The sequence below is a fragment of the Leptinotarsa decemlineata genome, unplaced genomic scaffold (assembly GCF_025532065.1).
Source record: "Leptinotarsa decemlineata unplaced genomic scaffold, Ldec_3_MD MMD2_tig00000133_RagTag_RagTag, whole genome shotgun sequence".
Lineage (NCBI taxonomy): Eukaryota > Metazoa > Arthropoda > Insecta > Coleoptera > Chrysomelidae > Leptinotarsa > Leptinotarsa decemlineata.
In genome coordinates this window covers 2,167,190-2,184,525 of record NW_027412542.1, presented here as the reverse complement: position 1 = coordinate 2,184,525, position 17,336 = coordinate 2,167,190, and the positions used below count along the sequence as shown (strand labels likewise).

The window sequence follows — 17,336 nt, the reverse complement described above, 5'->3', positions numbered from 1 at the left end:
AATAGTGCTTCAATTCAAACTACACCAACATTTTTATTTCCACATTTTCAATTCGAATCGAAACATCACTCGGAATAGTAGCAATTAAAATCAAAAATAATAAGCGACGTACATTTTATGCATCTAAGTTGGGTGACTCGGGTGCCGGCTCTGCGGTCCCATGTCAAGGCACGATAAATTTCAACAATGCAATTGATGTTTTTGTTTTTATATCGATGCATTCAGCTGAAAATATTTCTGTAAATAATATTCACGATAAATGTCAATTTCTTCGAACTTAACTGAGTAATACTAATCAAGTAATCAGCAATATAATGCCACTGCTCCTACAGACGAGTGGTTGCTCTCATGGAATTACCAAACAACAAAGTTTTCCTTGAAAAATGGAAATTTGTCGATAAAATTTTGAGGTTTTGTCGTGCTGCTTTTGATAATATTTTGTTTACATGCCATTTTGCAATTATTTCAGTGAATTTTATTGAAGTAATGGTAATATAATCATTTAATTTCATGTTCATTTAGCAATGAATTGAAAAAATGGGATATAATGTATTTTACCTACTGTGTTTGTTAACTTTTTCAAAATGGAATTTTTCATGGAGTTTTAAAAATTATTTCAATGCCCCCCCCCATAAGAACTTTCGAATCATTCCTCATATCTTGGGAAAGAATCAGTTACCATCGTAATCAGGAGGTAAAATGCATTTTTAAGAAAAACGACAGCTGGTTAACCGAATAAACTGTACGATGAAGCTATTTATCTTCAACTCCCGCTTCAACATCTATAATTATAAAAACACCAAATAACCATAATCTTATGAGCTGTAAATGAAATTTATCGGGTCTGTCTCAGCAGATTATGTTATCGAGCGATTCAAAGCATATTGATACTTGTTGACACCTATGTTATTTGTCAAATTCGTATGTGACATAATTAGTAGTAAATAATAAGATAACTCGTAGGAAAGTTTTTTGTTCACCTCAAATGAATTAACAATAAAATCCAATTATGAATTTAAATGATATTTCGAAACTTTCACTTGTCAATACTTGGTAGGGTACAGTAAATAACTGTAAGTGACTTCACAGAGGATGGTTTTGCTAATGCTTCCAGTTCATCCAGCACCAGGACGAGCTAAAATCAATGGTGTAGATCACTCAAGACTAGTTACACTGTACTTACTATCTCTCCTCATTTCAGGATATATCCAATCCAAATAACAGTATGCCTGGGATTCGACTGACTTCAAACGTGGCCTGAGAAAAATATTCGTTAACTAGCAATAGGTACATCTCGGGGGAATGTATATATTGAAGAGTTTTTCTATTCTTTCTCGCCAAAAGGGTGCCGTCCATTTTTTTTTAAAGAAAGAAGGAGATTTTGTGATACATCGTTTGATGGGTTTTCTAATTATCTATTCAACACTAGTTTATTTTTTGAAATCAAATAATCAGCAGTTTTATATTTTTTGAAGAATCTGTAAATAAACAATAAATATATTTTCAATTCATTCAATAATCACTCCGGTTCATCCCAATGAATACTCAAAAACTCCACTATACATTTTCTAATGATAGTGGAGTCTCCAAGATAGTCAATAGTTCTCTGCATATGGTTAATATCCGGAGAATATCTTACTCCTACGATATCTAACGTGATCATCAAATTTCAGCCTATTATCAATTAGCCTGAATTTTCTGAAAATTTTGCAAAATGCCATTTCCACAAAAAAAAATCATCCAGCAAACATTCAAATGATATTACATCAGTTTTTTTGATATTCAGTGATAGCAAATTGACTTCACACAATGCAATTCAATTGAACTTTTCCTTTCCATAAAATGGTATTTTAGAAGAAAGCGTTGAGGCTGTCTGATATATCAATCTCTGTTGAATCAGTTACATATGATAAAAACGAAATGGACCCAATACGGGACCATGTGGCACACCAGATTCAGCTCCTCTCTCTCTGAGGTGCCCGTTGCGTTGACCACTTGATCACATCATCATAGGCATGATTCAAACCATTTGAAAATTGTTTCTCTGCACTAGTACTGAGTCTCCAAAGCAGTATATCATGATTAATACAATCAAATGTTTCAGAAAGATGTTAGAAAATTGCTGGGCATGCATTGAAAGATTTATACATATCTTCTACGTATGAAACGTATTATTTAGATTCCCAACAGAAAATCTGAGAGCATCACATCAGATGATGTAGCGGGGCAAACAGCCCTGTTTGCTTATTCACTGGTTTTGATAATTGGCATCCAGCCACTTTTTTGAGGACAGAACACAAACACTACAGGAAAATCCTTAAGGCGTTCTAAGAGCGGAGCCTGTGCGAAAGTATTGATTCATGTTGGATTTGAATCGCTGAAGCTTAAATTAATTCGGAAAAATGTTCTCAGTTCTCCAAATGAACGAGTTCTTAAGCAGTAAAGTTCGATGTGTACGATGAGCAGCCACAGTCTGTCGCGTATTTCTGATATGGTGGAATCAAATATGTTAAGTCACTCGAACACCTCCCAAGAAAGTATCTATTGAAGACAGATAAGTCACCAACCTATCTTCGATGTTTCAGACTATCAAGCACTATCCAGACTATCCAGCAGCTTCAGGGTATACTTCAAAGAAGGTCTGATCTGAGCTTTATAAAGCATCAAAAATTGCTGGGGTGTGTACAGTTTTCTGGTTCGGAAAAGTGTTCGAAGCTTTTGAGAATCAGCTTTCGCAATTTCCGCGACACGATTGCGCCAATACACTTTAATGTCCAACAAACTTAGCGAAGCAGAAAGCGGAATTGTCTGTCCTGACATTATTATATCCGATCCGGAGATATTATCTTTTTGGAGAAAACCGATGCCTGAGTTTTTGTGGCATTGAGTTCAACCTGGTTACTTTCACCCCAATTCAAAATCACCTCTAGATCCTCATTAAGATATGAAACCTTCTGCTGCCAGTGAAGATGTGTATCTGCAGTCGATGTCCTGGTATCCAAATGGAATAACGAAACAAGTGTGCTGTCGTCAGCAAAGCAATATATTGAATTCGTGATTTTTCTAATAGGTCGTTGATATTCAAAAAAAGGAGAGGGTTGAAGACGATATGGATCCCTGGGGAACATGTGGCAAAACAACCTGTCATAATGACGTCGTTCCTAACGATGTGACGCCTTTGGATTTTTTAATGGATTGCGTGAGATCTAAACAACCTCAGGCCATTCCAGAACTCTTAGTTAGAATGAGACATATTTGCAACAAAATTATCATAAAATCATTTGTTAGTGCGTGAAATGAATACCTCGACAGTCTTCATTATTGTCTTGAATTCAAATTTTAGTATTCGATTTCTTCTCTCTTCTCATGACTGTAGATTTTCGAAAAGAATTTATAACTATCATTAGAAAATGGCTAGTTCTACTCAAAAAACAATGTTGGACAGTAAATCAAAAGACCTGTCAAACGAAATATCGCAGGACCATCCTTTCTATTAATAAAAAAGTTGATAGTGCCTCTGGGCGACCAGTGATACCACACGTATATTACTTTTGATCAAAAAGTAGTAAAAATTATGACATCTCATGAAAACTTTGATCGACTTCAATATCTTGTTTCGTTCAAATGTTACAAGAAGCGGGACTTTTTATGATCGCACTGTATCTTCTTTATTGTAGTTAATCGGAATTGGCGGAACCTGTATTTTGCAATACTGTTTTGCAACAGGTTATCGACTTGGTTATGTTTTCATATTAATGTTTATCTCTCGAAATCCAGTACTTAAAAAACACCAATCATTGTTGTTTTATTATTGTCAATTTCTTGTTGTGATACTATTTGATCAATAGAGAATCAGAAAGGAAAACAATAATGAACTTGAAATATTATTAAACAATAATAGTAACAAACAAATATCAAGTTATTTGTTATCAAGTTATGGAACTAGCAGTGAGAATGAAACTGAGTTAGAATTTCGATATATTAGAAAGTCATCAGAAAAGTTTCTGTTTTCTTCATTTCATTTCTGCCAATCGGTTTTAAGAACGTCTTCCAGCAATTATACAGAGCAAGGAAGAAAAAGTTCCCCACTTTTTTTGTTCGAAAGATGGACAAGTTGAAAGAAAACAGATTTTTTTCACAATTTTATTATTTTGAACACCTTGTATCGAAATATAATCAAGTATTCATTGAAGTCGATCCTCTTCAATAAATAATCTCAATGACAATTATGAAAGCTAATAAAAGCAATTTGATACTAATAAGTGATAACTATGTTACTGCAAACATTTTTTGTTGAAAAAAAACTCGAATATGTCTTGAACGGTTCGTCTTCACTGTAAATCTTTGGTTCCAAAATACTGGTTACATACTGAAAATATTGAAATGCACTTAGGGACGATTTTCCAGCGAGCTGTTAAGTCATAAACATATTTTGGAAGTTTCCAACTTGTTCACAATAAAAACAAATCGAAATGAATGAATATTGACATCACTTGATGAGATATCCCTGTTTACCAATATTCTAATTGATCTCAACATTCATATTAATGAGAATATGTAGATTTTTATTTCGGAGTTCACCACAATTGACTTTGTCGTTCTTCATAGTTTTTTTCACAGACAAATTGAAAATGTTTTATTTTGTCATCAATTCGTGCTGACCTTGTAATGTTAGGGTTCAAATTTGTTTGAAAAAAAATGTTATTTTAGTGCCTACTCAACAATAATAATTCGTCAGCGTTTCTCAACAAAAAGATGATACCAAAAGAACCAAAAGCAAATCCTTAAAGTAGACTGGCATTTCTAACCTACTTTTTCTCAGAGATTTCTCAGAGATTGCTTCAAAAATAAAAAATATATCACAAAACTAAATCAGGAGAACTATGATCTTGATTGAAAATTGCTTTAACAAAAATAATGCTCAATAAACAATAAACATTCTCACTCCAGCTAGGAATGAAAAGCACCTCTTCGTTTCTTGTGATATAGTTCAAAAATTGAATAGTGATGATTGTCATAAATATCATGGATAAACCGCACATTACCTTTCTTATCAACATATTCTCTTTTTTTCATGCCAATAAGAACTGTTCCCAAACACCAGAACTGTAATACTTTTATCGATGCGCGTTTCACTAGCCGAATTGACGTCTTCAGGATGCCTACTTCATGTCCTGCGGAGTTTGGGAACAGTGCTTGTTTCGGATCCATTGTACGCCAGAGATTCAAGTTCTACCTTTCATTAGTAATAAGAACTCAGTGGGAAAAATGTTAAACTTCCATTCGACAAACTCCATCAGTTTGATCAGATCTAATCTAAGGTACATGAAAAACGTATATCACGACGCCATTCATGTTTTCCCGTTTACCTTTAACGTGGGTTCTTTCTAGGAAATTATTTGCAATTGAGCATGGAAAACATTGTTTTCAGAGAACGTGGAGACAAAAAAATAACGTTGATAACCGAAATGTCAACGAGAACCAAAATACTTGAGCACCATATGACGGGGAGCACGCGTGAAAACCTTCTACGCTTCCAAAAATGTGTCGGAAAACAAAAGTACAATATGCACAGCATCGGTATCATTGGCGTCAACAACATCAACAAATACCCGGCATGAAGTTGGGATTTATCAAAAATTGGAAAGCTATTGTGAACGTTATAAATACACGGAAGGATACGAGCCAGCTGACACGCGCTCAGTTCGGCTTAATCAATTTTTAGCCCGCCGTGTATACACAAAGAATTAAACAGTGTTGCCAAAACTATCAACATCCAAAGCTTGAACTCTTAAAATCCGATTTCATCTGCTCCCAATTCGAACATAAATATAAGAGGAAAGTTGAATGCGAACAGATTCAATTTATTGAGTTGATGGATATAGCCGTTACCACGTGGTAGGAGTCCATCATGAAAAATGAGAAATGAAACTTTATGTTTTTTTACTACTTATATTTGTAACTAACGTTACTGCAGTTTCTTCCTATAAGGACATTTTCAAACTGATACAATAAGGGACGAAACTGCAGTAACGTTAGTTACAAATAAAACACATGAAAAGTTTCAGATTCAATTCAATATATGGGCTGAAGAGTCTCGGCCTAACACATAGATAGCGCTAGTTTTTTGCATTCACCTCTTACTCAGTTAGTACTAACATTTAAAACAAAGCTGTTGGAATTTCATAATATTCTACTTCTACTGTAAGAAATTTCGCTCAAATGAAGCGGTTATTGCTGAAACTGAGGCCTATTTTGTACAAACTTGTACATAGAACTCTGAGGATATTTCTCATTGGCTTCTTCCATAACTTGAATGAAATTACTGTTTTTTGTGTTGAAATTGTGATCCGGCAAAAATTTATTTCATATAAAACACACAAAAATCACTATTTCCTATTCAGTTATTATCCCAAATATCCGCAATGGAATTGTAAAAAACATCATCCACAGAAAAGATACACAATGTAATACCTATATGACGAGTCCAAAACAAGTACTGTTCCCAAACACAAGAAGTGTTCCACCAACCAACTTGTTTGTTACAACACTCTTCTCGACTCACGTTTCTCCGACCGAGTTCTCTTCTTTGAGAGATAAAGTACACTAATTCATCTCCTGAAGATACTGTCTCTACACTGTAGTGTACTTCATCTCGTGAAGACACCAATTTGATTGGTGAAACGCGCGTCGAGAAGAGTTTTGCAGTTCTGGTGTTCTGGAAAAGTACTAGTTTTGGATTCATTCTACATCAAAGGTTCCAGTTCTATGTATCATATATATGAGGAGTATTGATTCAAAAATTGACACAGAAAACAATCAAATTCCTTGTGAACTTTAAATACCGCTATTTTGGATAACTCCACAAGAAAAAGCACTCATTTTTTTCGTAAAATTACTGGAGAGAATGTACTGCTCTTGTCACGATAACAGTTGATGAAAACGTTCATACGTTTGAAATATTCTCTTGCATTCAAAATTGAATCAGTCTTGAACAGATGCGATGAATGAATGATGCTTTCAAATATGAACATTGAATTACAATAAAATCACTCATCTTTCGTAGAAGATACTAAATCCTTGTAAAGAGTTTGGATGTTCTCCCTTGATGTAATGATGAAAAAGAAGCAAGACAAAAACGTTTCTTTTTTCAAAGCTACTCAGAAATATTCTCTTTTAAATCAATATAAATGATTATGAAATCTAAGAGTATGATAAGAATGATTGATCATTACAGAGCTCATTTACCTTAGTTCTACCAGAAATACTTCCACCCAATGCACGTTCCTCCAGTAAGGTTAGTATCTTCAGGAGAAAATTTGATGAAAATTTAAATTTATTACCTGAATATGTCGACTCTGTTGGCGAAACATGCGTCGAGTATGTGTGTAGTTACGAAAACCAGGTTTTGGTCCTTTCTTTTTCACTATTTCCTACTTGTTTTATCTTCTTGGATATTGCTTTCCAAACTAGAAGTATATCTCTTCATATTATTTGTTTGGCTGCCTTCACTTTGATAGGTATATCAATTCATTCCAATAATTGATTCGCATGTTACAAAAATGTGAAGGCTAACTGCCACAAATATTTTCCAACTGGACGGATGTGGTATTTCCAAAAATGATTCCTTGATTATCGAATGTTCGAAATTAATTGATTATGAAATAACATTTCAATTTTGAAAATCATGATGATATTATTGCTACAATAATTCGTGGAGATTATAAAAATCCGCCATTCGAATAATTATTAGAATAGCGGCAACACTGGATAAGCGGAAACGCGCTAGGCAGCGTATTTAAGACAACATCTCTTATCGTGTGGAACAGTTGCGCTAGAAGTGTTACTTAGTACAGTTTGTGATAAGCACTCAGTTGTTACGAGTGCCTTGCCAACTTGATCGTAATTCTTATTGGACATTTTTTTCTCAATCAGTTGTCGTCAGTGACCAAGTGTTTTGAGCTGTTTTTGATTTAACAATATGCTTACTTCGGATGACAGTCCGAGTGCCCAGAGGGTTCTGAAAAGGGCATATTCTCACCAACCTGAGATCGGAAGGATTCCTCCCGATTCTGATAAACTTTTTGATTGTGTGCCTTGGGTTAATATAATGGCTGATATTGCTGTTACTGCAGCTATTGCAGAGCTGAAGGTAATTTTTTCGAATCTAATGCTTTGCGGAAAAATCTTTCAGTTGTTATGTTTTCAAATGTTTTCATCAACAATCAAGTGTTCATTGCCAAAATTAAATCTTACACTAGTGTATTGGAACCAATTGATATATTATTTGGAACAGAGTAACCTACAAATATTTTAGGTATTTTTACATTTGGAAACTATTTGAGAAAATTTATTCTGAAATGTTGTGGACATATTGAAAAATTTCATATTCACAAACAGAAACTTCTACTACTAGAACCCAGGTTTATTTTGGAGAGAAGTTGAAGATAAAAAATACATTGAATTATACTTATTTACATTCTGCATTTCCTTCTTATTATTTAATATTCTTAATCTCCCGAAACTCAGAAGGATACAATTCGCATGAACTTTAATAAATGATGGATAGAAACAAAACACTCTCTATATTTGTAGTTGACAAAGAAGAACCCCGGAGTAATAAGGAACTTAAAGAATATTTCAAATCCTATACTTTCTATTTCGATTTTTGATTGTCATTTTTGGCTTTTCCATAAAATTTTTTTTTTATTTTCCGTTGAAAAAAATATTCTAATTTCTTTTATGTGTCATGATCGCAATGGATTAATAAGATTAGGAACATGAGGTGTTGATAATTCGTCATAGAAATTCGTTTTGATAATTTACGATAAGCCCCATATTATACACAGAGGTACTCGTATTTAAATTTTCAATTAGTCACCGCTTCCTAGAATTTTGTTTACATATATATAAAAAACATTAAATTGACACATATATTGCATAATTTAAATCTGGAATGCGAAGTAGATATCAAATTCTAATGATATATAGGTATTAACAGATTTTAAGCTTTATTCGTTTTTTGACAATGTAAATTTGAATTCCTTAAAATCAACAGGAAATATACATGATCTGTTTGATCCTTATATAATTGAAAGAATCTAAAATATCTCATCGTGAGTTCAATATTTTTCATTCTTTTTTGAGGTGGATTATTTATTCATCATCCATCATAATTTAATTGAAATTACCTATAACTAAGTATGAAATATTTTCAATTCGCTCTGAATTCATTTTTACAATTGAAGTTCTTATTAAAACCCAAAGTAATCATTTACATATATTGAGATGAATTGTTTGTAAACTTGACTTCATGAAATAGATCTAGAATTATGGAAAACTGGAACATATTTTTATTGAAAACTGAGTCTCAAAAGAAAATTTACTAGGTACTTTTGCCCGACAGAGAGGACAAATATTAGAGTTTTGACGGATCCCGTAAGAGTACCTACTTCAGATCATTAATTTATTTAAAAAATTATTTCGAAATTCTATTATCATAAAACTTCAAATCGGCAAAATATTTTGAATCTGAAATTAATTCATAAAAAAAATAGATTTTTCGTGAATCAACGATTGATTGCACTTATAATTTCTGATATTTTGTATATTCGTCGAAGCGCTTTCAATTTGAAATGAATTATTTGAATCCATATCAAGGTTTGATTGGATTAAGTGAAACAGAATTGAATTCATTTGTATGTATGGCGAATATTAAATTCGCTCAGATGGGTATTGAAACATTGATATTTATTAAACAGAGCCGGTATAATAAACATACAATAAATGCTTTCAGTTCAATGCATTCGGGATGAAAGCATAGAACAAATTATAAGGGATGTTTGATATTGTTTTCAGTTTATTTAATGTAGATTCGAATATAAGTGTGTCTCAAAATATGCAAATGAAATGTGAGCTCACAAGGTCGATATTTTCAAATCATTCTGATATCAAGTTGATTTAGAATACATCTGGGAAGTAAACATTGATAAAATGTACGAACTGAAAAATAACCTCTTAAATAGTATATGAATAACATGGTTATCTCATAGTAAACTCTTCAAAATCTCTTATCAGAGATGCCAAATTACAGTTTTGGAAAACATATTTTTCCCAAAAAAAAAATAAATTATGGAGCTGTTCTGATTATGGACATTTGTATTATTCGTTCGTCCCCTTAGTTTTTAGAATATCATATCTTGCAGTGTACCATTACTTCTAAATATTCTAAACGTATTCCGTCAGTCATGATATATTGGCTTGTCAATATAATGAATATTTTTTTGCAACCCGATATAATTTAAATAATAATTGCAAAATAATTAAAGACCAATATTCAACCTACGTCAGTGCGAACTCATTAATGTTTCTTGCCTGATATATATTCATCTAATGACTTCATTCTTGGCTCATTACGAGTATCAATAAACGTAACGTGAATAATTAATTACAGATAGACTAAAAACTCAAGTAACTGTTTTTAGATTATCTTTTCCTATTGCACCATTTATCTTGATTAAGATGCAAGCAAAATCTATGACTCAATGCAACAGAAAATATTTGAAATTGAGGCATTTTCAGGAAAATTTACATGACGAGTCAAGTTGCTTTGTTTTTCAATATTGTAGCGAATTACGTTATATAATGATTTTTTTCATGTGGGTCTGTTATATGTTCAGTTTCAAATGATATTAATCAGTTTTGATTTAATATTTGAGAGAGCAATTATCTTAAAGTTCAGACATATCTTCATGAATATCAAAAGTTTAAACAAAGAACATTCAACTTTGTTGATACACTATAGACAGTTTTCACCTGCATAATTCGTGGCGAGAGAGAACTTTTCAATTCAGTAAATCTAAGCTGGCCTGAAGAGGTAGAACAAAATTCCTGTATTTTCGTCTACATTCCAATGGTTTATTTTCGATGTTAGCATTAATACCAGGAAATATTTGTGGAATTTTCTTCGACCAAAAAAGACTGACGAATGGTATCAAAAGAGAATCGCCTAATACAGTTATTCATGGGAATGTTTCTGAATTGAAAATTAATTGATTTCCTCCACTGGACAAAACCGCAATTCTAACTGAAGCCTTCATTCCAAATAAATATATATTTTCCGAAATAATTTACCGAAGAAGCTACGGATTAACAACTGATTTGATACGGAACAAGTTGATTGCCATCCACAGCAATCTAGTATAATTATTTAAACGTCTCCTAACGGAGACGTCGAATAGATATTTTCAAATATAAATGAATATAGCAGATATGACCTATTGAAGTGAAGAGGTGTATACAATTGACAAAACCCGTCACAAGGTCTCACTTATACTATAATTTTTATATTGCACTTTCAATAATTCTTCTTTTCTCTTTGTTACAGTTCAAACGTATGCTGAACAAGGAACTATCTCACTTTTCGGAATCAAGCAAATCTGGAAACCAAATATCGGAATATATTTGTTCTACTTTTCTCGGTGAGTAAAATATCAGTATGAATGCTCAGCTTAAAAACCAATCACAGTTCATTTGTTAAACATGGTTCTGGTTACAAATCACAATTTTTTTTAACTTTCACCGAGTAATGTGGCTTGGAAGTTAATTTTTGTACTACAAGTCGTTCGCAAAGATATGTTTCCAATCAGCAAAAATTATAAACATTTCCATCTTGTAATTTTGATAGTTTTTTCAATTTTGCTTTCAAAACTCATTCATTGTCAACTTTCTTTTGTAATATTACAATGATTTGACTGTTTCACATCATTATTGTGCTATTTTAAATATTTTCTAGCGTACCATTGTGCATGTACTCACACATCACACAAACTTTTACTACCCTGATTATAGCTAAGTAAAAGGTCGAAACATAATCATCGGTTAACTCATAATTCTTAATGCAGCGTATTGTATTGTTGAACATGTGTATTCGTTTCTTCTCCTTCGAGCTTTTCATCTGCAGGGTGGTGTTTTATAATTAGTGTTAAGTATAAATTTTTCTGGTGTTTTTCACAATTCTGGAAGAGTAAGATTAATATTCAAAACATCCAGTGACTTCACGCTTATACTTCATTTGTTCACTCGGTTGTTCTGTTTTCTACCTCAGTTCGAACAGAATTGTTCATTTCCTATTATTTTGGTGAACATGTTAATTATTGCATCAATAGAAATCGTGTTAGCAATTTCTCCAGCTTTGTTCAGAAACAACAGAAGCTAAAACTGATCAATGTTGAAATAAATTATATATCAGGTCCCCAGGCTTTCAATACTGTCTTTTATGTGTTTACAATCCTAACCTGTTGGAGACATACCCTACCACTTTCCCGGCTTAGTCTGTTGAAATAAATTAGTTTCCTGGAGGGAAGTTTTCTGGCGACACAGATGATTTGTGGAATTCCTTCAAAGAACTTTCACCGAATAGAACATTTGCAAAGCAAGTGTTTTGAAGTTTCTATGGTTCAACCGCAGCAGCGGCAACTCTCACCGGATAGTGTTCCGTCAGCTGTGAGAGACCCCTAATTAATATCAGTTTTTTTCCAAATCTAAAAGCTTTTCAGTAGCCATCTTAAAGGATGGGCTAATCAATATTAACACTCACCTTTTTCCTGGAACATTTCTCCGAAGATATCTCAATTGATCAAGTTTCTATAGTCGGATTTCTTCCTTCCTCATTCAAGAATCTGCAAAAAGGTTTCGTTCAGAAGATAGGTGAATGGGCTCCTCAGTTTTTGTGTACGTCAGCTTCCTCATTTTCTTCAATGCCAGTCTACAGCCTTATTTTTTTCGCAGGTTAATACTTTTCTTATTGTTTTTCTCATTGTTGATACAAACTGAATGGTTTTTTGTTTGTTGAATATCGAAAAAACTTCAAGGGATTGTGAACTGTTTTGCTAATAGTCTTCTTTCTTTTCAGATAAACAACAGGAATTGGACATCCCCTCCATCCGCGATGAAATCGCAGAGCCCCAAAAGGGAACCCAGCCCAAAGAACGGCCAAAAGGTTCCCACTCTACCATGTCGCAAATATCAGGCGTAAACCGAAGATCCTTGTGCCACACCAACTCCTTTACCGGGGAGAAACTTCCGAAGTACGGCGTGGAGACTCCCTTCGAGAACGAGTTGAAGAGCAGTCTACTGGTTATAGACCACTGGGGTATCGATATATTCAAAATCGGTGAATTGAGCAACGGCAGACCGCTAACCTGCGTAGCTTACACTACCTTCTGCAATAGGGACCTCCTCAAGGCGATGGGCATACCACCCAAAGTATTCATTACCTTCATGATGACTTTGGAGGATCACTACGTCAAGGAGAATCCTTTTCATAACTCCCTTCACGCCGCCGATGTAACCCAGAGCACGCACGTGCTACTCAACACTCCCGCTTTGGAGAACGTCTTCACCCCCCTAGAAGTGACCGCGGCGTTGTTTGCAGCCTGTGTGCACGACGTCGATCATCCAGGGCTCACCAACCAGTTCCTCATCAACTCCAGTTCGGAGTTAGCAATCATGTATAACGACGAGAGCGTCCTGGAGAATCATCACTTGGCAGTGGCGTTCAAACTTCTATCCAACGATGGCTGCGATATCTTCTGCAACCTGACCAAGAAGCAAAGACAAACATTGAGGAAGATGGTGATAGACATGGTTCTGAGTACTGACATGTCGAAGCATATGAGTCTACTCGCAGATCTGAAGACCATGGTGGAAACCAAGAAGGTCGCTGGTTCAGGAGTTCTGTTGCTAGACAACTACACTGATCGAATCCAAGTATTAGAGAATCTCGTGCACTGCGCAGATCTGAGCAATCCCACCAAGCCGCTGGCACTGTACAAGCGGTGGGTGGACCTTCTGATGGAGGAGTTCTTCCAGCAAGGTGACAAAGAGAGAGAGGCCAAAATGGACATAAGTCCCATGTGCGACCGCCACTCAGCTACCATAGAGAAGACCCAAGTGGGATTCATCGATTACATCGTCCATCCCCTATGGGAAACATGGGCCGATCTAGTACACCCCGATGCCCAAGATATCTTAGACACTCTCGAGGAGAACCGCGACTGGTACCAAAGCGCTATCCCCCCTAGTCCGCCTCCAGATGATGTTCCCGACCCTCAACGTCCCGGAATTCGCTTTCAAGTCACTCTGGAGGAAGGCGAAGCTGAGTGCGAGGCGGAAGCTCCGATGTGACGGAGGCTGGCCGGCCTCTGTAGGAAGCTGACCGAGAAGGTTCAGCTATGGTGGCGCGTTCGGCAGTAGGCGCTGGCGTCCTGCCCTCATGTGTCACTCCGCGCTGGCGCGGGTGTGTTATGTTTGCATCGCTTGACTGAATTTCCGGGCTGAGGTACAGCCTGTCCCCGCAGTTCCTGGGAGTGTACTTTTCGATTTGGATTTCACTTTTTGGCCTTCCCACGACCCTTCGTCACGCCTTACTTAGGAAGACACCACCCTACTAACTGAACATCTGTATATAGCTCATAATATTGGTGTAATACTCAGCCCCGTGTATGTATAGGTACTATGTGTCATGTCAGCTATGTTACATAAGTAAAGCTCTCTCAATTTTACTTTGTTGTTTTATTTTACTGCCACAAGCCACATGAAAGCAATTTTCTTTTGAAACAAAGTATTTTTTCATGAAACTGAAATGCCGAAGATGCTAAACTAAATTTTTACAATCAAACAATTTTCTGACTCGATAGTTCATCAATCTATTCAGTAACTTTCTTAGTCCTAACAAAAACATCTGTAACTGGGTAATATGATGCCTTGTTGAGAAAATACCAAATCTGTGGTATTCGAGAAATAGTAATGAAATCATCTGAAACTATTTAAAAAATCGGTTGTAAAGATCGCAATTGGTGGTGATGGTCTGTGAGATATTTGAATAATGATTTTGTGATGAAAAAACTCAAATTAGGTAGCAGTAGACTGCAATCACTTCGTTTTTCTATAAAATGCTGTAGATCCAAACAGGAAATTGTGAAAGTACCTAGAGTTCTCATTGATGCCATTCTATTTTGGACTCGACAAATAAATACTCGATTTTCATTCTTCATCAATTGGGACTAACGACAAGTAGTGATTATTCATTCGTACAAATGGTTTTCAAGTCAGTGAATTCCAAAAAATGTCATCATTGAAATCTTCATTACATTATTCGTTATAAATGATGCTTGTGATAACCTGCTGAGTTATTGTATCTACTTCGTTAATGAATACATTCAAAACTGCTCAACCTGAAGAACATACTCATCAACTATTTTATGCAGTTTGCTTGAATATTAAATTTTTGATGTATTTCTTTCGCTTTCATCTGAATGAGCTTTAATATATAGATGAAGTAGTAACTGGGGTGATACTATAGAGATGAATCACCATGGTCTACAACAAATTGACTAAAACAAATTCAGTTCAGATTATCAGAAAACAAAATTCATAGGTTTTTTACTACAGGGAATTTCGTTGAGCGCTTTCTATCTTTAAATTTAAATAAAACAAAGTGTGTTTGATATCATCAAAATTTTTTATTCGTTTGAAAAACCTATTGATGCCATTATGTGTGATAAGAAAAAATCTAACGGAGTCAAATCGCACGATGTTGGTGGTCAGTTTACATCTCATCCACGTGAGATGGCCATGTTATCAATTCGCTCGTACAGAATATCCTGTTGAATCCACATGTCGGTGGTATCGAGATCACCCAATTTATACCAAAAGGAATTGATAATCATCGACCAATAGTGCTCGCCGTTGACAGTGATGGCCTGCCAACGTGAGGACGACGTTGGCAGGCGCCAGCCCAAAATCTACACCAAACAGTGACTTTTCCGGAATGCATTGAACGCTCTTAGATCACATGTGGATTGTTATTGTTCCAAATTCGACAATTTTGTTTGTTCACGTATCCATTCGTTCAGAAATGGGCCTCATCGCTGAAGATGATTTTTTGATGGAAATTAGGGTCAGCTTTCAACTGCTCCAGAACCCATTCAGTGAACACAATCGTTATCTATGGTCGGTTACCTCAGTTCCTGGGTCAGTCGAATTTTGTACGGGTGCAGGCCCAAGTTACGACGCAAAATTCAGCAAATTTTGGTCTGCGGAAACCTGAGTTCCTGTGAGCGACGCGAAATCAACTGCCTCGGATTCTCCTGCACACTCTCACAGACAGCGGCGATGTTATCTGCAGATCTTGCATTTCGTCAACGTACGGGTATTTGTCGATTTTTTACTGAAGCAGTGGACTCAAATTTATCCACCACATTGAGAATAGTCGGTACAATGCTGTATGATCTATACAGCATTGTATAAAGTTTATTTCGATATTAATTGCTTTTACAAAGATGAAGGAGCAGAAAAACTAGGAGCTTTTCTTTTTCAAAAAATAATCTCTCCTAAAAATCAAACCTTTTCAGTTGATCTGTCCTCTACTTCAATTAACTTTTCATTCGAGAACCCTGAATATGTTTTCATTCACAAGTACAAGTTTTTCACTCCGTGTATCCTGCAGACAAAGAAGGCGATTAGAAAACGATGATTTCGATAATGTATTCATAGATCATCATAGATTTTAAATAAAGAAAATGTTCAGGCATTATTATTTTTTATGAACTTGGAAAAACTGTTATGTTGAAATATTATGCAACCGGAACTGTAAAAGATGATGAATATTCGAATAAGTGTATAGTGAATGACACTTCTGCATTCTTTGATATTAAATGAGCAATTTATTTTGAAATAATCAAAACGATCGATTGATTTCTACTCTGAAAAAATGCAACTGAATTTATTCAATTATTGTGAGTTATTAGGAGACGAATTCAATCCAACTCAGCCATTGTCTTTTAGACAATGGCTGAGCCATTGCCTAAAAGGCGGCGCTAGTAGAGGAATGTAGAAATCTCTTGCACATGGCGAATGAAAACAGTTAGGTCGCTAACATATAGATGTCAGTACCTACTATAAAATTACTAAAGCATTGTCTAAATCCTTAGACAATGACTAGTGTTTTGAATCTCATTGAACTTGAATGTAATGAAAAAAAAATAGTTATGACAATGAAATATGACCGATTAATAAATTTTACCAAATATAAATGAAATGAAATAGCATCAAAGAGTAAAACATATTATGCAAGGATGCAACCCTAAATGGGTTGCAATATGATTTAAAGTGACAAATGCTTTCAAAGAAAATGAACGTTATTCAATAAGTATGTTTTCTATTTCAGTAGATTCTGTCATTTGATATACAAATTCAGTAGGAGATCCACTAATCCTTGTATAACTCATGATTTTATTTCCCTGTAAATATATAACATACTGAAGAAGCCACAA

General features: G+C 34.9%; 1 protein-coding gene across 12 annotated transcripts in view; it reads left to right on the top strand.

The window, feature by feature from the left end:
* The window catches only part of dnc (phosphodiesterase dunce), a 768,665-nt gene extending 754,101 nt beyond the window's left edge, over positions 1-14,564 (top strand). For 11 of the 12 annotated variants that reach the window (XM_074172547.1, XM_074172544.1, XM_074172545.1 and 8 more), the window contains 2 exons: positions 11,387-11,480; positions 12,914-14,564. In XM_074172547.1, coding sequence (XP_074028648.1) covers positions 11,387-11,480; positions 12,914-14,187 — 1,368 coding nt within the window. In that variant the 3' untranslated portion in view covers positions 14,188-14,564. Of the gene's footprint in view, positions 1-7,827; positions 8,153-11,386; positions 11,481-12,913 lie in introns of those variants that run through there. The other variant, XM_023166335.2, reaches the window with a different exon arrangement.
* The last annotated feature ends 2,772 nt before the right edge of the window (positions 14,565-17,336 follow it).